Genomic DNA, 25,330 nt, shown 5'->3' with positions numbered 1-25,330 from the left:
GTAGCTTCTTTAAATATATACCTGTACTCTTATGTAACTGCAATCATCCTGCCAGTGTTTTTATCTGTTTACCGTTTATCTGTAAATATTCAATAAACCATTTCCATTCTTTTATAAAAAAAGTTTTATAAAAAGTTTTTTTATCAGCATATTTAGCCAAAACAAAGGCTGCATCTATGAGCAATCTGCTCATACGTTGCGAGTGCTGCTGTGCCTTCAATCCATTGGTTAAAGGAAACCATTGGTTAATAGCAGACTTCCTCAACCTTGGCCCTCCAGATGTTTTGAGACTACAATTCCCATCATCCCTGACCACTGGTCCTGCTAGCTAGGGATCATGGGAGTTGTAGGCTATAAACACCTGGAGGGCTGAGGTTGAGGAAGCCTGGTTAATAGGCTATATTAGCCCAATCTACCTCACAGGATTGTTGTGATAATTTGGTGGAGAACCACGAATGCCACCTTCCGCTCCTTGGAGGAAAAAAGCTGGGATATAAATGCAGCAAATTAAGAAACACAATGCAGTAGGCATACGGTTTGCACTCGGCAGAAATTCTGCAGCCGTAATTGCTTGGTTTCTGCCCCTGGGAGTCCCTGCTCATATTTGTTTTCTTCCTTTCCTGCCCATCCCTCGCCAGGTGGTGCAGCGCATCAAGGCCGTGGAAGCGGAGACTCGCTTGCTGGTGGTGGACAAAGAGACTGACGAATACCTGCGGAGTCTGCAGCTCACTTGCACCGAGGAGATGGCCCGCACGGGCATCGTGGCAAACCCCGAGGTGTCGCCGGTCAAGTCGACCGCAAGCGACAACAACGGCGAGGCCTGGAAGCCCCAGTTGGATCTGAGCAACCGAAACCTTAAGAGGCACAAGCACAGCTTGAGCTCGGAGAGTGGGAAGAAGGTAAGGCCAAGGCTGGGCGCCTTCGGGGGGTTGTGTGGGTGTAACTCCCAGCAGCCAGAGGTTTCTGGGTTGTTCTGGACTTGCCAGGATGGTGGCGGCCATGCGCAAGCGTGATTTATATTTCTCCACTTAAAGCACACTTGCACCACTTTAAGTCATGGGTCCCCTCAAAGAATCCTGGGAGCTGTAGTTTGTCAGGCGTGCTGGCCTCGCAAAGCTGCCGTTCCCAGCACCCGTTGCAAACGACAGTTCCCAGGGTTCTCCATGACTGTTATAGAGTGGTGTAAGAGCACACTTTGAAGGCATGCTGCAGATGCCTGACTGAGTTTGCGTTTAAACAGGAAGCTACCTCATTTGCAATTTCTGAAACAACACATGAAACAGAGAGCAGACTGCCTTTGAAATTCTGGATTTTGCAAAGCGGTTTGCCGGCCAAGTTATGCGTAACAGAGAATATGTATACTTGTGTGCGTAGAGATGCCCCTCTTGGTGAAAATAAGATGCAAAAATGCATTGTATTAGGGGGAATTGTATTGCAAAAAATGGGTACTTTGGGCAGAATTGCATACAATGATGTGGATATCGGGAGAGATCAGCACTAAAATGCATGACAGATTTTCATGAGGACTATCCAAACTTATATGGAAATGTGTAGATTTTAAGGTTGGGGAAATGAGCTACTGAAAGAGGATGAAATGGTCAGATTCCCCCATCCCTTGCCCAGCCACTGAAAACACCTGATTGTGTTTCTCTTGGGCTGGAGGTGGCAGGTAGACTTGCTTTGAAGGAATACAAAAAGGCCAGCAGGATGGGTGGGTAGGGGCACCCAGCAGCATTTTGACTGAACATTGGGAGTGAATGTGGAGACTGTGATGAATACACAGCAGAGGGAGGTTTTTAGCTGGGCTGTCCTGCACCAGGGAGGGGTGTAGTGGTGGGAGGGATAATCTGGCATTAGCGGAAGGGGAAGGTTAGGGGAATGAAGTGGTCCTTAGTTACTCTGTGGCAAATGAGGTCAAGATGTGTCGTTAGGGCTCTATTTACAGGCGCCTGGGGTCATGCCTGCAGCAGATTCTCTAGGTTGAAAAGGGGTCTAAGATATTAGCTCCATTAATTCCGACCTCATGGCATGTGAGATGGAAGGTGCGCCCATTTGGTGGTTTGTAGCAAAACAGGCAGGCAAAACGGGAATTCCGCGACTACGAAACCCAGATTCTGCATCCTGAATAATTGAAGGGAAGCTAAGCAGGTTTGCAAAAGTTTGCAGGCAGTTTTTGATTGGCTCTCAATAGAGTAAAGGGTATCTATTTGGGTGTGGGCAGAATGAACTACATGGATAACTGAAGTCCCAACATTTGTTTGAAGTATTGCTCCCCCTCCTCCCACCCAGACTTGCAAAACTTCTTCTGCATCAGACATGACTCACCTTGGTTCTATGCAAATGTAATTAAATTGGAGAAATAAATGACAACAACAACAATAACAATAAAGTCAGAATTGCTACCTAGCTGAGAAACTTGACAAAAAAAATTCCTCTCTCATCCTGGAAATGGTTTTTCATAGTGGTATTTAGACAGGCAGCCTTGTTTAAAAAACAGCCTCAATGTGGACTAGTGATTTGTGGGATCTTCTTTGGAATACAGTTAAATTTACAGAATACAGTGGTGCCTCGACTTACGAATTTAATCCATTCCGAAGGCACCTTCATAAGTTGAAAAACTTGTAAGTCGAAAACGCCATTGGAAACGCTATTTCCCATAGGAATGCACTGGAAACAGAAAAATTCGTAAGTCGAAGCAACCCTATCTAAAAATTCGTAAGTCGAAAAATCCCTATCTAAAACTGCCGTGGTTTTTCCCCGGATGTCGAGACATTCGTAAGCGCGCAGCCATTACCCCCATTCGTAAGTTGAAAAATTCGGTTGTCGAGTCGAGGTACCACTGTAATCCTATCCATATATGCCTGGCCTTTGCATAGGCATTTGAGTTTGTGTGTAAGAGAGAGGTGTATTGGGCTTTTGGTTGCTGCTGTCTTTTAATTTGTATTTTTGAATCCATTTTTTAAAAAAATGCTGCCTTTTGTTTTATAGTTAAATTTGATTCTGAAATGTGTGCATTTCCGCCCTGGGACCTTTAGGTGATGGGCATATTATTATTACTATTATTTGAAATGAGTACATGAATAAATATTTTTAATGGGGCTCGCTCCCAGGCAAGGGCAGACGATCTTGCACCAAGTACATCTTAACCCTTTGCATTGTAACGAGCCCCAGGCCAGAAGCCCTGATAACCTCAGGCCAGCGCATGTAGCTCAGCTCCTGAGAATGCCGTCATGTTCCCTTGACTCCTTTACAAATGCACTTCCGCTCTTCCTCTTTTGAAAAAGAGAAAAAGCAACAGTGAACAGAGAGGGTCACCATCAGGTCAGGTTTATAAAGCTTAAATTACAGCTGCTGCGAAACACCTTATTAGAGAGACCCTGGGGCAGGATCTGCACCCTTCCCAGCACTAATTAGCCGACTTGTGATGTTTTCCAGGGGAGTGGGTGGGTGTTGCAAATGGATCGCTAAGTGGGAGGGAAGCATCAGCCCCTCTCTTGAGTACAATTGAACTCATGGCAGTGTGTACCCCAGTATATTATTGTTGTTGTTGTTTTTTAAAAAGGGAAATAAAAAAGGGAAATATCAGTTCTGCAACCTGCCTAAATGAGGCAGATAAGTATATTTACATTTTTGTCCCACCCTCCCCTTATTCTGCATTATTGGGGTGAGGGGCAGTGACTAGCATCTTCTGTTTGCTGTAACTTTTGCTCATCCATGCTCCCCTCAGCTAGCTTCTCAGAGTTCAGTACATAAATGTATATGTGCTTTCAGGTTTATACTGAAGACTACAGTCCTGCTCTTAAAAAAAAAAAAAATTAAAATCCATTTCTGAAGTATTGTAGGATTGTGGCCTTTGGCACACAGCACTGGCCTGGCTGCTCTCAGGCAGACTTTTAACTGGTGAGGCTGCGATTTACGGTCCTCTGCCGCAGAACTGCAGACCCTCCTCAAACGTTTTCCAGATTCTATACAGGGCTGGCTTTTAAAAGCTCAAAACATTCATAGCCCAGGAAAGGTTTGTTTTATGTCTTTTATCAGAGAAGCTTCGATTGCAAGGGAGAATTGCATGGTGGCATGTTTTTGGCCTCAACGGTGTGCTTTTCTGAGAGCGCAAGGAAGATTCATGGCCGTTTGAGAGCCTGCCACATTGCTGACACAGTCCAGTTTTAACTGTTGCTAGAGCCAATGAGACATGTTATTGTCCCAGGTAGATAGCTCAGTTAGTTAGAACTTGCTGCTGATAACGCCAAGGTTGCAGGTTCGATTCTTTTTATGGGACAGCTGCATATTCCTGCATTGCAAGGGGATTGGACTCGTTGATCCTCAGGGTCCCTTCCAACTCTACAATTCTAAGATTTGGGATTGCTTGTTGTTGGTTACCCTCTAGAACAGCAGCGGGGATAGTTTTCTCAGCCAGAGGGCCGTATTTTCCTCTGGGCAACCTTCCAGGGGCCACATGTCCGCAGTGGGGAGGGCTAGAGGCAAAAGCGGGCAGGGGAATGAGTGTCAATATTACCTTTGTACAGTGGGCTAGTTTCTACATCCGCTGCGCTTTCCATTCTCCCTCCAGGCAAGCAGGAGACATCATCAGAATTCAAGGATGTGTCCCAGGCAGGCAATAATCCTCCAGGAGGGGATGGAGCAGGGCTAGTGAGGGTTGTGGTTTCGGGAGAGTTCCGAGGGCCAGATCAGAAGCTTGGAGGGCCGTAGGTTCCCCACCCCTGTTATACAACATGCTGATGCTCCTCTTGGCACCATTGACCCCCAGGGCTTTTCCTTCTCCCTGCCTGTCACCATCCTTCTTATTATCGCTATCATTTCCCTCTGTAGTTTCCCCTTCACCGTGCTACAGTTCCCAGCACCCTTAAACTACAGTTCCCATTATGCCTTGGGAGGAAGTGCTTTAGATGTGCACCGAACGTGCTTGAAATCTGCAGTGTGGATCTGCCAGCGTTCTTGCCGAAAGCGCAAGCCCGCAACCGAGGGAGGGTCCGTGGCGGGCATGGGATCAAAGTGTGCGCTCGGTGCCATACGCATGACCTCAGAGCATCCTCCTCTCCTTCTCCCGCCTCCCATTAGAGTTCTGGTCAGGAACTTGAACCGCCTGGTTGTTTTTGAGTCGGGGTGTTGGCAGGAAGCCCCTCCCAAGAAGGAAGGTATCCACCCCGCAACAGAAATTTCCTCTGCAGCTGTATTTTTAGTGAAACACAAAGCAAGTGGAAACGGTTGGGAGGTGGGAGCAAGATTAGCATCAGGATGGGCTAGGCTGGGCCCCATGTTTGTTCCCAGGGACACAAGTGAGCGCGGTGGGTCTCTGGACCAAAGGAACTTCAGATTCCCAGCAGAAAGGGTGGGTGCTGCTGAGGAATTGTGCACCAATGTCTCAGTGCAAGACTTGGCAGTGTGATGTTTCCATGGCCAGAATCAGGCCGCTGGGTGCATAAAACCATCTTGCTAGTACTCATGCTGGATCTAAAGAGATGGAAGTACAGGTGAAACTCGGAAAATTAGAATATAGTCGAAAAGTGAGTTTATTTCAGTAATGCAACTTATTATTTTTTTCTTTTTTCTTTTAATTTTTACAAATGCTTTCTTTTGGAAATTCCACAGTAATAAAACAAATAGTTACAATAATACAAAAATAAACAAAAATAAACACCGCTATTACATTTCATTAATTCCATTCCATTTATAATTGACCCGCCTAACAACAAATAATTACAATTACAACAAATAAAGGCTTGACATATCTTGCTTTGCATGTCATGCATCTATCTCATATATTGGTTTCACCTTTTATGTTGCATTGCTGAAATAAATGCACTTTTCGGCGATATTCTAATTTCCCGAGTTTCGCCAGTAGTACCCCAACATCTTGACCCTCTTCTTCCATTGCCCAGGATTTTTATTTATTTATTGTGTATTTGTTGCATTTATATCCCACCTTTCCTCTGAGGAGTACATGGCTCTTTTCCTTCCCATCTCACCCTCACGACAACCCTGTGAGGGAGGTTAGGCTGAGAGCGAGTGACTGAGATCACCCAGTGAGCTTCATGACAGAGTGGGGGATTTGAACCCTGGTCTCCCAGGTCCTAGTCTGATGTTCTGACCACTACACCACACTGGCATTGCATATGGTGATAAGAGGTTTTGGCTCAAAACCTGCCTCAGTGCATGTTTTAAGCAGATAAAATGGGTACAAAGCTGCATAGTTTGAGAAATATGAAAGTGCTTCAGAAACAGTGTTTCACGTGGGTTGAAAAATATCAATTTGTTGATTGGTGGAGAAACAGGAAGTAGGAGACTTATGAACGCACACATGCAAAACGGAGACATATCAAGTGATCTTGAGCGTGCAATAAGGAACAAAAACCTTATTATCCAGAGGGGCACTCCCTTATCCCTGATCTATCTCAAATGAGATAGTGAGAGCCAGTGCAGTACAGTGGTTAGAATATTATTCTAGGACCCAGGATACCAGGGTTCAAATCCCCACTTGGCTATGAAGCTCCCTGGGTGCCCTTAAGCCAGTCATTACCTTGCAGGGTTGTTGTGGGGAATAAATGAGGAGCAGCTGTCTTGTTTCCTGCCTGGTGAATGGGTCTGGAAAGGACTGGGCGGTCTCAAATTCTGAAAGAGTGTTGTTGTTGTCTTAAAAATGTAAACTTCCTTTATTCAGGGAATTAATTAATAAGCCAGAAACTTTCAAACTCACTCACTGGCTTGTAAGAATATTAAATAGCTGTAAACCAATTAGGAATATGTTGGCAGGACCCAGGCGACTGCGTGAGCTCTCGTGTACTCCTTATTCTGCAGATCCCCAGCTTAATCTTTTACATCTGACTGTTTAAGCGTCTGCCTGACAAACAGAGCTGCATTCAGGCAAGCCACAGATTTAAGTGGTGGCTTTAAAGTTCTCTGAAGGGCCTTTTAATTCCATTAACGGGTTGGCGAATGCGGGATTAACGGGTCATTTAAGACCTCTGAGCAGGTCTTCATTGGGATTTCTGATAAAGGAGCTCTTGGGGGGGGGGACCCAAAGGCCCCAGTAGACCAGAGTTGATTTTCCCACGGGTTTGAAGGGAGCAGGAGGTGTTTTAGAAGCTCCCCGAGGAGCTGGAAGAGAGTTAGAGGCAAATTGAGCAGTCAGGTGCTGACAACTCAGAACCACGGAAGGGACCCAAGGGTCATCTACAATGACCCCCCTGCAATGCCATGGGTGGCAAGAGAGTGTGAGAGAATTGATATTGCAAAGTTGTGCACTTGGAACAATTGATGCAGGTTTCTCAGACTTTTCGGTGTGCATTTGTGATGATTTGCACTCATGATGGTGTTGGAGCGGTTATACGGCACTCTGAATCCATAAGAAGAGCCTGATGAATCATGCCAGAGGGGACCTATCTTGCCCAACATCCTGTTCTCCCAGTGGCCAACCAGAAAAGCCAGTGGGAAACTCTCAAGCAGAACCCTCACACATCTGAGGCTGGAGGGGAAGGCTTTCAGGTCAGGCCGGGAGGATGATGTCCGGCTTCAGTCCCCTCATCTCTTTTTTAGAAAACAATCACTTCTCTCGAATTTGAGATAGGCCAGTGTGTCTGGTCCCCAGGAAAGCAAGATGTTCAACTTGGTGCAGAGAGAGGTGGGGGAGAGGAATTATTTTGAGCCAGCTTTTCAGAGGCATGTGAACTAGTAATGGAGGCGGTGTCCCTGAGCAGGACTTTATCTCCTTCACCTTACCACCAAATAACCATAAACTTATAAAGTCCACAAACTAGAAGCCTCGCGTCCCAGTTCCTCTCTTCTTAGAGATTAGATGCAACGATTCTGTTAAAAGCTCATGGCTGCTGTTGTGGTCCCTGGACACCTTTTTGCAGGGGGAAGAACATCAACAGACTTTGTTGCACGATCTCCTTCACCCCATCTGCGGTGTCCTTTAGGCCAGGGCCTCCTTTTGCTTTCTCGGAACCAAGCTGCTCACAGCTCTTTCGGGGAAAGGCCTGCTGGTGATCTTTCCTGGAAGTAGAGCTGTGTTTATGCCAACGGCCCAAGCGATTTGGTGATGATGGGTGGTGGGGAAAGAGTTCCATTAACAGAGGCCCCGTGTATTGCCTGTGATCGCTAGGGATGGGAGATCGCTAGGGATGGGGGAGAAAGTCGAGCCAACCGACAATTAAAAGCGAACCTGCCGAATTCACACTTTGCAAAACAATGCAAGAACCAAAACACAGCCTCCTTGGAAATTACGTGCTTTCCTGACTTTTGCAGGGCAGTTGTTATGTGTATAAAAATGCATGTGCTAATAAGGTAAAGTGTCCATAAAAATGCATATATTGGTTAAAAAAATAACATGCAAAAGGGGGAAAATTGCTTTGTAAACAAGTGTACTTTAGGCAAAACTGCATACAAAATGTGTATACAGTATTAGGAGGAATTTGCAAATGCTGATGAATTCTAAGGAGGGTTTTTAACAATGCAAACTGATGTGGTGAACTGAATTTAAGAATGGAAAAAAGAGAAGCCGAAAGCGACAGATTTCCCTCTGCTTAGGGATCACCCAACGTGGCTGGGAAATCTTCTCAGGATTCAGAAAAAGCCAATTGCTTGCAATTTTGCAGAGGATACTGCAAGGGCACTTTGGCGGCTGCCATCGATGCTGGGTCAGCTCCGGTGTGCCAGCTTTGGTGGGTGGCCCCAAGGGTGTGTGATGAGGGCGAGGATGCTACCCTGGGTTGTGGGTGGGCTTGTTCCTTGGTGGGAGATTGGAGCAGCTGGCAGGTGCATGTGTGTGGGTTCACCTGGCTCCCAAGAGTGAAGTGGAATGGCAGGGAGCTGCATCTGTGGTTAGAGCATGAATCCAGCTCACAAATGCACATTCACTGTGATTGGTGGAAGATTTTGCTACTTCATATTCTTTTGATTGGTTGGTTGTAATTAGAATCCTGTTAACTGCTTTAGAGTGGGTGTTTGGGGGCAGTATACTGTGCATAGATAAACCATAACATTTATTCAGTTTTTAAGGATTATTTTATGGATTTTAAACAAAATAAAAAAAAATTCCTCCAGTAGCACCTTAAAGACCAACTAAGTTTTTATTTTGGTGTTGTGTTATTGTATGGTTTAAAAAAATCTATTTGCCTGTTTGCACATTGCTCTATGGTTTTTGCAAAGGGTGGCGACATTAATTATCTAACTAAGGAACATACTGCTGCATTGGAACCCCTCAGAAATTATCCAACTCCTCTCAAACCACTTGGGTAGCCATGCAAACCATTTTTTCAACATGTCAGGGAGCTCTCTTTTAGCCTTTTATGCACACAGTGGTCAAGATAACTTGCCTTTTTAAAAACCTCTGGCAGAAACAGCCTCCCTGGCTGACTGTTCTGAACAAAGGCCAGGATCCGTGGACAGGTTCCCAAATGCTCCAGCTGTAATTCAGAGCAATACATCAGGATTATCGTGCCAGGTTAATAGCTATGAAGCCTTCTTGATAGACTCTGATTAAAAGCACCGTCAGAAGCCAAGTGCGTCATAATGGAGACAGATCTGCCACTCTGGAAAAGCCTGCAGTGACGGAGAGCAGAATCCGCCAGGGTCTTGCAGACAGAATAGTCAGCGGATTGGAGCACTGTTCCTGCAAGCAAGGGCTGTGTTGTTGGGTTTTTTTTGGGGGGGGGTAGTGGGGAAAAATACGGTTAAAATGGAGACATGGCAGGGCAGGCTTCACCAACCTGGTGCCCCCCCAGATGTTTTGGGCTGCAGGCTCGTTCAGCACAGCTGTAGGATACTGGGGCTAATGACAGCTATAGTCTAATATATCTGGAGGGTGTGAGGTTGACGCACAGGAAGGGGGGAGAGTTGCTCTTGTGCTTGAATCCTGTTTGCAGGTTTCCCACTGGGGCATCTAGTTGGCCACTGTGAGAGCAGGATGCTGGACTAGATGGGCCGTTGACCTGGTCCAACAGGCTCTTCATATGTTCCTAGATTAGAGAAGGCTTGGATAGATCTCTGTTCTGATCTTGCAGGGCACTATTTCCATTCCTGCTAAAGATCTCGATTAGCCGCTTAGCTTTAATTAACAGCACTGTTATGTCAGCTCAAAATTTCCTCTTGTGTTGACAGTAAGCCATCTAAAGTGCTGTTCCTGGCCCTAGGTAACATTTCAAGGCCAGCAGCTTCGGTTGTTGGTGTGGAAACCCTCTCAGTCAAAACCAAGAGGGTTCCCCACCCACCCCACTGTCTTTGATGAAAATGACATCTATAGCTTTAATACTAGTAAGAAGGGGAACGTACATAACATGACTGCAGAATCTCTCCAAGAAAGCAGCCGTAGTCAAGAAATGCAAGGCAACAGCTCTCTGAGGAGAACCATTTTGCTCTGGAGGTGGTGGTATCAACTGAGCTGCCATCGACTTACCTGCCATGGCGAGTGACAAAAAGCCAACACATTCCAGGTACGCCCTGGAAGGCCGAGGCCCCACCCTGTAAGGTCAATACAGTGGTACCTCTACTTACGAATAACTCTACTTACGAATGGAGCTCCGTCCGCCATCTTGGATGCGGTTTAGATAGGATTTTTTCTACTTATAAAATTTTAGATAGGGTTGCTTCTACTTACAATTTTCCTCTCCCACTGTAACTTGTTCCTGCATTATAGCCATTTCCAAAAAGGGTGGGTCACCTGGATATTTCTCAGAGGCCTTTGAGGCCTGTTTCAACCCCCCCCCCCAATTTAACTATAAGCATTCCGTAAAAAAGAAAGAAAAAGTGAGCATCAATACAAGCTGTTCATTGTACGAATCTTAACAACAAGAATTTGGTACCTGAGTTCCTATCCTTTCCCCTCCTCATTCATTTTTCCTTTTGTGTCATGTCTTTATAGATTGTTAAGCCTGAGGTCTAGGACTGTGTTGTGCTCTATTGATCCGTAAGTCCCCTTGAGAGCTTTTTCTGGCTGAAGAGCTGGGTGTTAAATGCTTTGAATGAACAAATAGATAGCAATCCTAGTGATTTGCGAGCGAGTAGCTTGATCTGGACAGGCAAAGACAGCTTTGGTGCCCAGGAGACTGTGAGTCCAGGCAGTGGGATCAAAGAGGTCAAGTTACACATAACTGATTTGAACTCAGCTTGTGAAATCTTTAGCTGCAGATTTGAGGCAGGTCTCTGGTGGAACAAAAACGTTTTGAAATGTGGGACCTACAGGTTCAGCAAAGAATTATAGACACACTTCTTCTTTGACTTCAGGATTATGTTTTTGGATGCTGCCTTAGGAGAGGTTGAGATGCTTGAAGTGGGGTGAAGATGGGTTGTAGGATTCAATGTAGAGCTGTTTTATGTTGAGCCTTCCCCAACCCGGCGCCTGTTTTGGGCTCCAGCTCCCATCATCCTCAAGCAGCTCCATGGTCCCAAACATCTGGAGGGCACCAGGTTGGGGAAGGCTGGTAAAATATGTCTGCTCTAGCATGTATCTCCCTAAGGAGAAGATGGACTTTTAGGAGGAATTTAAAGACCTTCCTGTTTTCTCAAGGCATTTGATGGCTAGAAGATAGTATTCTTGGTAACCCCATAATCACCAGCTGAGAGAATGTTTTTAGAATGTTTCTAACTGTTTTTAGAATGCCTTTAACTACGTTTTTATTATAATTGGTGTGTTTGCCACACTGAGCTTTTTCAGGAGGATGGGCAGGGCAAAACATTGAAATAAATAAGGAATATGGTTCCTTGACAAGGGCCTCTAGTGATACTAGGGTCTCCGCAGCAAGGGAAGGTTGCAGTGTTTGTGACTTTTTCGTTTAGGGAAAGGTTGGGTAAGAGGTGACACAATACACGTTTGCAAAATTATGCATGGCATAGAGAAAGTGGATAGAGAAAAGTCTTTCTCCCTCTCTCATAACACTAGAATTTGTGGACATCCAACAAACCAGAATGTTGTAAGATTCAGGATTCACAGAGGAAAGCCATGACGGCTTGGCTCTGCTTCTGCAGTTGGAGGCAGCAATGTTTCTGAATACCAGTTGCTAGAAACCACAGTGACAGAAAGTCGCTCTTGTACTCAGATCCTGCCTGTGGGCTTCCTATTGAGGCATCTATCCCATTGAGACATTGGCCTGATCCAGCAGGACTCTTCTTCATCAGGGCTGGCCCCACCATTGGGCACCCACTTCATGTGGCAGATTTGGGATGGGTGGGCAATAGCAGTGAGGGACTGGAGAGCAAAGCAGGGGAGGGGGGAATTAAGAACCTGCCCTTCATCTCTAGGGCTCCCTTTCTACCTTGAAGATGCTGCCCCATCAACAAGACAGCTTGTTTTGCTACATTGAGTATGGTGTGTGCCTTTGTGGGCACCATCTTGTCTGCCTCAGGCAGTGACATTTCTTCATCTGGCCTTGCCAGTCATTAAAAGCAGGAGGACAGGACAATAAAAATGGAGGAAAAGTACACAGGAAGTGTGGGGGATTCAGCAGTCATGTTTGCGCTGCCTGGGGCTGATGGGTGCCGCAGGCCTGCAACACCTGGAGAGCACCCGGTTGGAGAAGGCTGTTCTCTGTTTGCAGCAAGATTGGAACGTGTTGGGCCTGTGCCATGTTGTTAACAGTTCTCCTGTTGAAAAAGCCATGACACAAATAAAGAAGCAGGTCAGGAATGTCTTCCAAGCTGGAGCAAACATACTTGATCAGCTCCAGACAAAAGCAGAGGTCCCCTCTGTCTCTTCTCCGGGCTCACACTACCTTCATATGCAGCCAGGGTATAAAAGGGTTGGTGGCTTTATTCACAAATATTGCCCCTGTTTGCATGGCTTTCCAAACCCCTGACTCCCCTTGCCAAGCCCCAGCCCAACTCCTTACAGCTTGCCCGAACCCCCATCTCATCACAGCTCCTATATCCCCTCACAGCTCCTCTGTGTCCCACCATCTTTGCTTTATTCAAACTTCTGTTACGGTAAGAAATGCCCCTGCTTTCTACAAGTGGTTCATTCATGCCTTTCACAATCAGTTCTGGATGTCTGTGCCCACCAGGGAGAAAACACCTATCCCTGGGGCTCACGGCCACCCGACTGCCATGAAAGATGTGGATCAATTTTGGGTCCGTTTCAACCCTGCATGTCTTCCTTCCTTGCTAAGTTTCCTTCCAGTTTACCGTGAGTCTTGGCAATCTTCAGATAAACCCCCTGATGAATCACTTTGGTACCAGCTGATAATGTGGCACTTTGTTCTTTCATTCCCTTGGCGCCTCTTTTTCCAGAAAGGTAGATTGTGCTGGTCTCTTGCAGGATAAGAAAAAAACACAGGCCTTGGGGTCCTCTTAAAGTTTGCCATAATAAATGTGTTGGTCTTTAAAGATGCCACAAGCTTCTTTGTTGTTTGTGCGCTGCTTGTATACTTGGCCCTGCATAACCCAGTTTATTGTGTAAAACCGGAGAAGTTGAGCAGATTTTTAATTTTTTTAAAAAAACCCGTTTAAAAACAAAGCTGCTATTTTTTGCCCTCTCTCACACCTTTGTTAGAGGAACGTTTGCCAAGAGGCGAAATCTTAGACCATAATGGCTGCTTTCAGAGTGTATGGAGAGAAGAAAGCGGTTCCTGGTCATTCTGTCCTCTTTTGCTTTGTCTTGGATCAAGATAGATTAGATTCCATCACAACATTCTTCCCAGCAAAGGGCGGGAATGGATTATATTTGGCTGCTAAGATGAAAGCGGAGCTGATAGACCCTGCCCCTCACACCACACACACCCTGCCTCTATGGAGATGGCGCTGCTCTCTGCGGGGTTATCTGACCCAGCTGATAATTTGTGATTTGTACCTGCTTAAAAGTAAATTGAAGAATGTGGAAAGGTGAAGACGTGCTGGCTGGGAGTTGTATCCTAAAACATCTCTGCAGTTTCACAGGGTTGGGCGGCGAAGGCTGGCATAGGATATGCAGTGCTCAGAGTCACGGGTGTTGGTAGAGGCGTACGTGAACAGTCGTAAAACTGTTTTTATCGGGGGCTCAGCCACATGGGTTTCTGGAAGCTGCTGCATTTTGATAAACTGGGTGGGAATGGACGGCTGGAATTCTTGCAAGCTTCTTTTGATTTAATTAACCGGAACATCTGTCTCTGGACAGTTTTCAGAAGGGTAGAGAGGTGGCTGTGTCAGTAGTCTCTTGGACCCAGTGACAAATGCACAGAAGCTGAAGCTCTAATAAAATTTGTCTTTGAGATGTTCTTCCTAGTAGTTAAGTTTATGACCTTAACATGTGATGGGGGAAAAGTGGATGGAGGAGAGTTTCTGTCTCTCTCTCCCCCCCCCATATAAACACACTAGAACTTGCGGACATCCAGTGAAGTTGAATGTTGGAAGATTCAAGACAGACAGAAGAAACTACCGGTACTACTTCACGGAGCACAGAGTTAGATTGTGGAACTCGCTCGCACAGGAGGCAGTGATGGCCGACAACTTGGATGGCTTTAAAATGGGATCGGACAAATTCATGGAGGGGAATAAGGCTGTCAGTGGCTGGGGTAAACCCAGCCAGATGGGCGGGGTAGAAATAATAAATTATTATTATTACTATTATTATTATTATTACTACTACTAATCATGATGGCTCTGCCGGAAACCACGGGAAAGGAGAGAGAGGGCTTGTGTGGTCAGGTCTTGCTTGTGGGTTTCCTTTTGGTATGTGTGGTTGGCTATTATGGGTCAGGGTGCTGAACTAGATGGGCTATTGGCCTGATTCAGCAGGGCAAATTGTTATGTTCTGGTAAGATAGTAATGAAAGATTCATGGCCCTATATATTTGTGTGTCCCCCCTATAAATTATTATTGTACTGTATATAAATTATTTCCCTTTGCCTTGTACGTGTTCATTTTAAAAGGAATGTACAGAGAAGAACAAAGTCCATTTGGTTTCTAAAATAAAGCCAAGGATCTTACTATGTTTATGCAGAATTTTAGCTGATCTGCTGAGAAACTTCTGCACATGGTTCTAAAAGGGGAGGAGAGGATTCTGGGGCAATTGGGGTGGGGGACCCATTCGGAGCCAAACTGGATGGGATAGGGCAGCTACGTGCTTGTATTTGTCCACCTATAGGAGGGTTGCGGAATCGTTAAGAATACATGCATAAAATGCTTATACTGGGGTAAATGTGCATAGAATGCATATACCGTATTACTGAAAATAACATTGAAAATGCATTATAGTAGGGGAATTCATTCTGCAAAAACATGTATCTTATGGAAAACTGTATGTAAGCATATTTATATTAGGAGAAATTTGCTGACAAATTTTCATTAGGCTCTTTAATGTGAGAATTGAATTTAGGGTTGTCACTTTTCAGTGCGCAATTTTTCCACCTTTAAATTGCATAAGGGCATTACAATGTAAAGGGCTGGACAGAGAGCCAAAATTGTGATTTTGATAATGTCCGCATTTGCTAAGAGGATGTTTGCGGGAACAAAAAAAAAAGTGTGTTGTAACTTTACACACAGGCAGCTCCTGCAGGAACGGAAATCAAGGTCATCTGCTGGCCTTGCTAAATAGCAAATGCTGCTGTTATTATTAATGATAATATTTATTCAAAAGCCTGAGCTCAGTAGCGCTAAGAGGATGAGATTTGGGAGGCAGGCATGCCCATTTACTGGCAACAAGATGTTCCTTTGCCAGCTGTTCTTAGTTTGGTTTGGACTTCGGCATGAGCTTAGTTCAAATGTAACACCCAACCGTGGTTTCAGGCCTGGTGCCAGTGGTTGACCAGGTCAGGCACTGGCTGAGGGACCCGGGAGCTTGGAAGGGGGACACCAGGGAGCCAGTATGGTGCGGGGGTTAGAATGTTGGACTATGGCCTGGGAGACCAAGGTTCGAATCCACACTCAGCTCTGAAACTCACTGGGTGGCCTTGGGCCAGTTATTGCCTTCCAGCCTTACTCAGCTCACAGTGTTCTTATATGGATAAAATGGGGCGAGGGAGAACTATGTACCTGACCTTGAGCACCTTGGAGGAAAGGCAGGATATAAATGTAATCAAGTAAAAAAAAGAAAAAGAAACCTCACTGGCCCAACCCATCACCATTCACTGCCTGCCTGCCTGCCCACTAGCCCCTGGATGCTTTTCAGCAGGACGTGATGGAGCTGCTTTTGACCCAAGCTCAGGTGACCCAAGCTCAGGTCTCATCTGTGGTGGCTGCCTGCTATTTTAAATTACCAAGAATCGATTTATGAAACTTATTGCTCTCTAGATCTGTAGGCCCAGGGCACTGATACCTCAGAACAACAGCCTGCTGGATCAAGCCAGCGGCCCATCTAGTCCAGCAAGCTACTCCTGTGGTTTCTGGCAACTGGAAATTGAGAAGCATGACTGCCTCCAACGATGGAGGCAGAGCATAGTCATCATGGTCAGTAGCCCATTGGTAGCTTTCCCTTCCGTGAATTAGTCCAATCCTCTTTTAAAGCCATCCAAGTCTGTGGCCATCACTGTCTCTCCTGCGGGAGAGAGTTCCAGAGTTTAACTCTGTGCTGGGACTTTCTTTTATCTGTCCCGAGTCTTCCAACATTCAGCTTCATTGGATGACCACAAATTCTTGTGTTAGGAAAGAGTTGGAAAAACTTTTCTCAGTCCGCTTTCTCTGTGCCATACATAATTTCATAAATGTCTGTCATGTCGCCGCTCACTCGCCTTTTCTCTGAACTGAAAAGCCCCCAATGCTGCAACCGTTCCTCATAAGGGGAGTCACACCATTCCATTTGCTCCATCCAGATGAGTTGGAGCCTTGCTTGTGGGTGAGGTTGGTGATCACGTGGCTTCTGCACCCACAGCCCTCCTCCTCCTCCCCTCCCACTTGCCCACTGGCTGTTCCAAAATACTTTGTACCCTCTTTGTCAGGCTGTTCTTGCTCCAGGAGATAAGGGGGGAACGGAGCAATGCAGGGAATGTTGGCGCGCTCCCGGAGCAGCTGCTTCAGAACTTGCTGTACAGTTTGGGCTCCGAGATAAACCGTGAAGAGGAACTGTGTTCCTTGCTGATAAGGTTTTTCGGACACTGGCTCCTTTCCCACCCTGTTCTGCTTGGGGAAAGCCTGCAAGAATCCTGATCACATCCTTCCACTTAATTAAAGGGGAATAACTGTACTGAGCTGGGCCATAAAGAGCTGGGCCATAAGGAAGGCTGATCGCCGAAGAATTGATGCTTTTGAATTATGGTGCTGGAGGAGACAAGAGTCCCATGGATTGCAAGAAGATCAAACCTATCCATTCTTAAGGAAATCAGCCCTGAGTGCTCACTGGAAGGACAGACCCCGAAGCTGAGGCTGCAATACTTTGGCCACCTCATGAGAAGAGAAGACTCCCTGGAAAAGACCCTGATGTTGGGAAAGATGGAGGGCACTAGGAGAAGGGGACGACAGAGGACAAGATGGTTGGACAGTGTTCTCGAAGCTACCGACATGAGTCTGACCAAACTGCGGGAGGCAGTGGAAGACAGGAGTGCCTGGCGTGCTCTGGTCCATGGGGTCACAAAGAGTCAGACACGACTAAACAACAACAAACTGTTCTGAGGGATGGGTGCATGTTTGCACCTGATTAGCACACAGTGGGCCAGGAATAGTCAACTTTCCCTTCTGATCCTGGGGCCACTCTTTAATCCAGACCAGTCTTCCCAAACCTGATGGCCTCCAGATATTTTGGACTACAACTTCCCATCAAACCCAGCCAGTCGATGGGAGCTCTAGTCCAAAATGTCTGGGAGGTTGTTTCAGACTGTTGTCAGTGGCTGGTGGTGTTTTTTGTTGCCTCAGCGACAACCTTTGCCAACCTTATGCCTGCCAGGTGTTTTGGACTACAACTCCCATCAGCCACAACATTATACTGTGCTGGTTAGGGCTGATGGGAGTTCAAGGCACCAGTAGGGTGGGAAAGGCTGACCTACTGGGTTGCCTTTCTGTGTGGTCATGAGAACATAAGATCACCAAATCTTACCAGGTCACGAATATCAAAGCTGAAATCCTTCCTGCTTACTTTACAATTGAGTTTTTTACCACTTAATTTTTATAGGAGTATGGTGTGATGGGAGGATATACTTATTGTCGGAACCAAAGCAGCAGAGTGGCTGGAACTGTGGGTTTTGTTTTCAGATGGTACTGCTTTGTCCTTCAGTGAAACAGCAGCCTGACTTTGCCCTGGCATTCTTGTGACATTTTCTGCAAGGATGTTGCATTTGCTCTTTATGGGCCTGCTGATTAGCTGCAGTTTGGCTAACCTGCTTTGGCCACCTTGAATATTGACCTCTCTGTGCATAGGTGTCCTGCAGTATGGTCTGCTGTGGTCTTGCAGTGGTTAATCTGGGGGAGGCAGTTTGGGTGGTCTTTCAGTGCCAGGATCTGTGCCAACAGGTGCTCCTCAACCCAAGGGCTGAAGAAGGTGGGGCATAGGTTCACCTTTTCCACCTGCACTGATGTTTGACCATGGGTGCTAACTGCAGGAACATCATCTATAGATCAGCCAAGCCTCTAGGTCAGGCATCCCCAAACTTTGGCCCTCCAGATGTTTTGGACTACAATTCCCATCTTCCCCAACCACTGGTCCTGTTAGCTAGGGATCATGGGAGTTGTAGGCCAAAACATCTGGAGGGCCGCAGTTTGGAGATGCCTGCTCTAGGTGCAGGGTGGAGTCAGATGCATGTTTAGAAGGCATGGGATGTTGTGAAAGAATAAGGCTGTTGTATTCTGGTCTGATACCAGAACATACAAGGAAAGCAGCAAGGCTGAAGGCTCCTCAGAGGTTGCTGCATCACAGGCAACTCTGAGTGAGCAACTTGCTCTGTCAAAGGTTGGGATCATACTAAGGCTTTTATACCTGCACAGGAGAGGAAGGTCAGAAGTCCACAGCAAAAAGTTCTGCACAGGAAGGTCAAAAGTACACAGGAAGCCCCAACAGTTTAGCCTGAGAAATAGAGATTTAACCAGGTGTCTTCTCCACTTCTGGTTGTGATGAGGTGAAAATAACATGTATAAATCAAGGTGGAAAATAAAGTAATTAGTTAGAGACTTGACGAATTAACAGTTGAAGAGTTCAAGAGCTTAAAAGGGCTGAAAGACTTTGAGCTGGAACATTGGCAATATTATAGTTGAGTACTGCAGCAGAAAGAAGCCCAAGAAAGACCTAAAAGGGACCTAAAAGCTGGATTGAGGGTTGCAGATCAATAAGTAGTGGCTTGTTTAATAACAGGTTTAGCTGAATGTGTTTATTTTTTCCTGTGTTTATTTTACATACTCTTACAGCAAACACCTCAAACTATAAAGCTTGTTTTCTTTTTGGAAAAAAATACTGCTATCCAACTTGTTGACTTACTAAAACTTTAAGTAAAGCATAGTTTGTTTTGGATAATTGGGTTGATGCCTCCCTCTTCACCCCATGCCTAAGTGTCATGCCATTCTACCCAGTATAGGGAGTTGAGCCAGTTCAAGTCCAAAAGTGAGAAAAACTAGTAGTGGTGGTGATAGGGAGATGATACCCATTGGCGGAGGGACGCGGGTGGCGCTGTGGGTTAAACCACAGTCTAGGGCTTGCTGATCAGAAGGTTGGCGGTTCGAATCCCTGCGACGGGGTGAGCTCCCGTTGCTCAGTGCCAGCTCCTGCCAACCTAGCAGTTTGAAAGCATGTCAAAGTGCAAGTAGATAAATAGGTACTGCTCCAGCGGGAAGGTAAACAGCGTTTCCGTGTGCTGCTCTGGTTCGCCAGAAGCGGCTTAGTCATGCTGGCCACATGATCTGGAAGCTGTACGCCGGCTCCCTCGGCCAATAACACGAGATGAGCGCCACAACCCCAGAGTCGGTCATGACTGGACCTAATGGTCAGGGGTCCCTTTACCTTTACCTTAACCATTGGCGGAAGTGGTGATGTTAACAAGACGTGGGGGGCTGGTTTGCTTCCCTCTCATGGTGCAGACCACAGCCTGTGCTGTCACAAATGTACATTTATCCTCCTTGAAAAATACCACAAAGGAATGCTCCAAATCATGGGCAGATGTGCAGAAAATAAGACCCGAAAGGCGCTTGGTTACAGTATTTCCCTCTTCCAAATTTTCCTCTCCAAGCTGCTTTTCTCCTTGAGGAGAAAACATGGAGTCCAGGAGTGGGGAGGGGCTGTTGTCTTCTTCTGGCAGAGAGAAGAGCAATTTGGGGAGGGCAATTCTGAGAGGAAAAGTGAGCCGCAGGGGACAGGGTTAAGCCTTTCTCCTCACCCTCTTCTCTTTTCATTCCCCCTCTTGCCCACAAACAAAAAAAGGTCAGAGCAAAATTATGCACATTTCACCACATGTAGTTTGGGTGAAGGGCCTTGGCTTGGTGGTTAGAGCACCTGCTTTGGATGTAGAAGGTCCCAGGTTCAATCCCCGACACATCCAGGTAGGGCTGGGAAAAGACTTGTCTGAAACCCTGGAGAGCTGCTGCCAGTCAGTGTAGACACTACTGAGCTAGATGGACCAAGGCACTGTATAAGGCAGCACCTTACATTCCCAGTTTTGCCCTAAATGATAGGTTTTTTTTTATTTTAAGGTACGTCACATACAAATGTGCATACAAATAAAGCTACCATGCATGTAGCTAATTACATGAACCATTGTAACGAGCACAAATTATATATATATATATACACACACACACACACACACACACACACACTTTGCACACAGATGGTGTAGCAAAGATGACTGAAAACATGAGCTGCGAGGCAGGAAATCTCCAATTCAGATTTTAACTCTGATCTTTTAACGTCCTGGCAAGTTGCTCTTCTCTCAAGCTTGGGCCCTGTTTGCAACTTGGGGGATGATAAATACTGGTCTAATTTAGAAGATGATGTATCTGAAGCCCTTAAAACAGACTGGATAAATGCTCAGAACTGCTTTTACGACCTCAGTTTGCACACACCATTCTGAGCTCACAGCTGGAGTTGGAGTCCTACCAGGCTGCATACCTTCAAAATGGGTTTAAGAAATCTGGATGGTTTTGGAGTGCTGATAGCATTCCAAAAATTTCAGGGCAATGACCTTCTCTCAAGCCTCCCTTCTGCCTGGGGAATCTCAAGATTCCCCTGTCGGATAGAGGGGTATATGTTGGGAATTGCAGAGATCATGTCCAGGGTTCTGTTTAGTGTCACGTTTACAGGCAATTAGTAACACTTTAAAACCGGAGTAGAGGAAAGGGCTTCATCACCTCCTGTGGATTTGCCAAGATACTCATCTGTCTTTGGCAGGCCTGAGAGGAGCAAGAAGATTGCCTTGTGATTCCAGGTGGTTTTTTTTTACAGTATTTGCAGATGATTTCCCTTTAAATTTAAGTTAAAATTTAAATCAAAAGACGACAGATAAAACCAGCATCCAAGGGGTGTATTTTAATACAGATATACTTCTTTTTAAAAAAGAAGAGACGCACACAGTGGAACAGCTGTGCAATCCCTCCTGATGTAGGTGACCCATCACACAGCTGTTCGGTAGGTTATTTGGCTGGCTATGGTCACTACAGATTGGTCTAGCTATTTTCTTCTCTATGATTCTGCCTCTCTCCAGAAATGATTTTGACCCCTTCCATTTAACATTTCCCTTTTCAAATAGCGTAGGGACCCAGGTGGCGCTGTGGGTTAAACCACAGAGTCTAGGGCTTGCTGATCAGAAGGTCGGCGGTTCGAATCCCTGCAATGGGGTGAGCTCCTGTTGCTCGGTCCCAGCTCCTGCCCACCTAGCAGTTCGAAAGCACATCAAAGTGCAAGTAGATAAATAGGGACTGCTCCGGTGGGAAGGTAAACGGCGTTTCTGTGTGCTGCTCTGGTTCGCCAAAAGCAGCTTTGTCATGCTGGCCACATGACCCGGAAACTGTCTGCGGACAAACTCTGGCTCCCTCAGCCTATAGAGCGAGATGAGCGCCGCAACCCCAGAGTCGGACACGACTGGACCTGATGGTCAGGGGCCCCTTTACCTTTACCTTTTCAAATAGCATGGCCTTTATATCTGTTTCTTTTCTCCACCCCACCCAACTGCAGGATGGGATTGTGATTGGAGTGAGGGGAAAGGGGCATTTAAACCTTTCAGTGCATACATACAATGGCCCATTGACAAACACCGCCCCCCCAAAAAGAAAATTAGGCTGGGGAAAGAGGAACTGCCCACTTGGGTGAAGATTATTACTTAGATTCTTGAAATCCGGAAGTAGAGTTCGTATTCCAATTCCAGCTTAAAATAGGAACAGCATGGATTACAGGCTGCTTTAGCCAACCTGGCGCCTTCCAGTAATACGGCTGCGCTGGCTGGGGCTGATGGGAATCAACACAATCATAGAATCGTAGAGCTGGAAGGGACCCCCCAGGGTCATCTAGTCCAACCCTCTGCAATGCAGTAATCGCAGCTAAAGCATTCCTGGCAAGACGACCATCCATCTTCTGTTGAGAAAACTCCAACGAAGGATAGTCCACCAGGGCTTCCCTAGGGAGCTTTGTGGCGCCATTCTTGAGTCTTCCACATGTGCCCAAGGACAAACCCTGAACCATTGTGTGGTGCCGCCTTTTAAGTTGGGGAATCTCTGGGGCCCAGGAAGCCCTTGCAGGCTCCTTCCACGCAGGCCCGCCTCGTTGCGAAACCTTTCCCCTCGGATCCTCCGATGAGTCACTCTGGCACCGAGAGGGGAAGCTGGCTCCGCTCTTAACAAACATCAGATCGCTGGCGTGCTTTATGAATGCAGGCAATTATGCCCGCTCTTGCTCGGTGGCAGGGACCCAACTTTGGCTTAGTGAGAGGAGCAGGGGCCGCAACAACATTTTTTGTGACAAGCTGTTTGTGGGGGAGAGGAAAGGCTGTGCCTCCCTTTGCCGCTGTTTTAAAGCCTCTAAAAATAAGTGTCCTTAATGTTAAAGTTCACAAGAGGGAGGTGCTTCTGGCAGGCACTTGAACCGTCTTTCCGCCCTACCCTAGCAGGGTTTTTAAAAATTATACTGTATATTAAAATATTTACTATACTCTAAATATTGCTATATTACTAAATACGCTTCTGGTTTTTATACATAAAACAAATAGCTGTACGAAAAGCAAATGTGGGAATGAAGTGGTGTGGCATAGTGTGTCTGAGTAGGAATCTGGAGGCTGAGGTTCTAGGACCATTATGAAGCTCACTGGGTGACTTTAGGCCAATCGCTGCCTCTCAACCTAACCTACCTCACAGGGTTGTTGTGAGGATTAAATGGAGGGGGGGGAAGTGGGATATAAATGTGATAAATAAATGAAATAAATTCAGAATAAAGCAGCCGGCGCCAGGTCAGTGGCAGGGAGTTAAGAGGTTCCCACTGGTGTTAGCAGCCTCTGGGAATGACGGAGCTTGTAGCCAGTTTCTCACAGCTTAGGATCCTTCCTCTTGCTTCGTTGCGAGGCGTCCGTTCTGTGTGAGCGTTTAACATATTACTTTGCTGCCGCTCCTCCCGTTACACTGAGGTCTTGGGTTACACGTAACGTGAACTGCTTCCTCTCACAAAAAGTTATTGTTCGTATCTAATTTCCATACACCGAAAGGATCTGTATATTAAAATGTCCAACTTAGATGCCCGTTAGGAGCGGCCCTTTCTGCTCTTCATAATGTCAATTGCTGTGTGGCGTGTCATTGTCATAAGGGATGTGGATGGCAAGCCCTCCATACTGTTGCCTCAAACCGTCTCCGGACACTTTGATACTGAAGGTGCAAGAAGTTGCAAGAAGTTCCCTGGACATGGCCCCAGGCAGTAACCTGGATGGGGGACCTCTGGAGGTCCCATGCAAACTGCTCCAAGGCCACATTCGCACCATACATTTAATGCGCTGTGATACTTTTTTGAACTGTCATGGCTTCCACCCAAAGAATCCTGGGAGCTGCACTCTGTGAAGAGTGCTGAACAGTATTAGGAAGCTGCTATTCCTCTCCCAGAGCTTCAGTTCCCAGAGTTCCTTATGAAGAGGGGCTGACTCTGCTGAACCACTCTGGAAATTGTAGCTCTGCAAGGGGAATGCAGGTCTCCTAAAAACCCTTAGCATCCTTAACAAACTACAGCTCCCAGAATTCATTGGAGGAAGAAGCTATGGCAGTTTGAAGTGGTATCATAGTGCTTTTAATGTACATTGTGAAGGTGGCCTCGCCAACTGGGGTGACTAGCAATAGAGCTGAAGATATTTCAGAAGAGATGGCAGGAAGGGAACACGAGACAAGTCTTTGGCTGGCATCTGTGTGTCTGTTTTCATAGGGCTTCGCTGGAGCATTTTAGAAACGGTCTGCTCCGAAATGCCAGAGTTCAGCAAAAGCTTTTTAGGAGAGCCTCTCCCAGTCTGGTGCCTTGAAGATGTTTTGGACTACTACTTCCTTACAACATTCCCATCAGCCCCATTCGTTTTATCCACACAACAACCCTGTGAGGTAGGTTAGGCTGAGAAGCGACCTTTTTTGCAAGGAATGAAAACACACGCTTGGTTCTCCTGAGACTATCCTTAACTCATCCCAGGATATCATGAGGCGCTTGTTGACATGCCTGTGCCAGGGTCCTTCCAGCTCTGATTAAATTATTTACTCATTTTTTCTTGCTGGGAAATTTAATTACCCCCCCAAGCTTCTTCAAAGCAAGTAAGTCAACATTACATTTTATTGATGTGCCGGGTGCTTTTGTACTTGCAGACTTTGGAGTTTTTGAGGTAAAGTGTTTGAATATCTTTAAAAAATTTTTTTTTAAAGCACAGTGTTTCCTGTGCTCTTATAAATTACAGACACCCTTTTACTGCTGCTGTATAATGCTCATTCTCATCCCTGAGAGCTAGAAAACAAGCATAAATTGCAGGGCTTTCCCTTGTTGTTGTTTAGTCGTTTAGTCGTGTCCGACTCTTCGTGACCCCATGGACCATAGCACGCCAGGCACTCCTGTCTTGCACTGCCTCCCGCAGTTTGGTCAAACTCATGTTCGTAGCTTCGAGAACACTATCCAACCATCTTGTCCTCTGTCGTCCCCTTCTCCTAGTGCCCTCAATCTTTCCCAACATCAGGGTCTTTTCCAAGGATTCTTCTCTTCTCATGAGGTGGCCAAAGTATTGGAGCCTCAGCTTCACGATCCGTCCTTCCAGGGAGCACTCAGGGCTGATTTCCTTAAGAATGGATAGGTTTGATCTTCTTGCAGTCCATGGGACTCTCAAGAGTCTCCTCCAGCACCATAATTCAAAAGCATCAATTCTTCGGCGATCAGCCTTCTTTATGGTCCAACTCTCACTTCCATACATCACTACTGGGAAAACCATAGCTTTAACTATACGGACCTTTGTCGGCAAGGTGATGTCTCTGCTTTTTAAGATGCTGTCTAGGTTTGTCA

The 25,330-nt window shown here is 46.2% G+C and overlaps 1 protein-coding gene across 2 annotated transcripts in view; it reads left to right on the top strand.

Annotated features, from left to right (window-relative positions):
• NHERF2 (NHERF family PDZ scaffold protein 2) overlaps positions 1–25,330 on the top strand; it is a 63,417-nt gene that overhangs the window by 8,842 nt on the left and 29,245 nt on the right. For both annotated transcript variants that reach the window (XM_060282561.1, XM_060282560.1), the window contains exon 2: positions 639–899. In XM_060282561.1, coding sequence (XP_060138544.1) covers positions 639–899 — 261 coding nt within the window. The remainder of the gene's footprint in view (positions 1–638; positions 900–25,330) is intronic.

This window comes from Zootoca vivipara, chromosome 14, assembly GCF_963506605.1.
Source record: "Zootoca vivipara chromosome 14, rZooViv1.1, whole genome shotgun sequence".
Lineage (NCBI taxonomy): Eukaryota > Metazoa > Chordata > Lepidosauria > Squamata > Lacertidae > Zootoca > Zootoca vivipara.
This window is presented reverse-complemented; position numbering and strand designations above follow the sequence as displayed.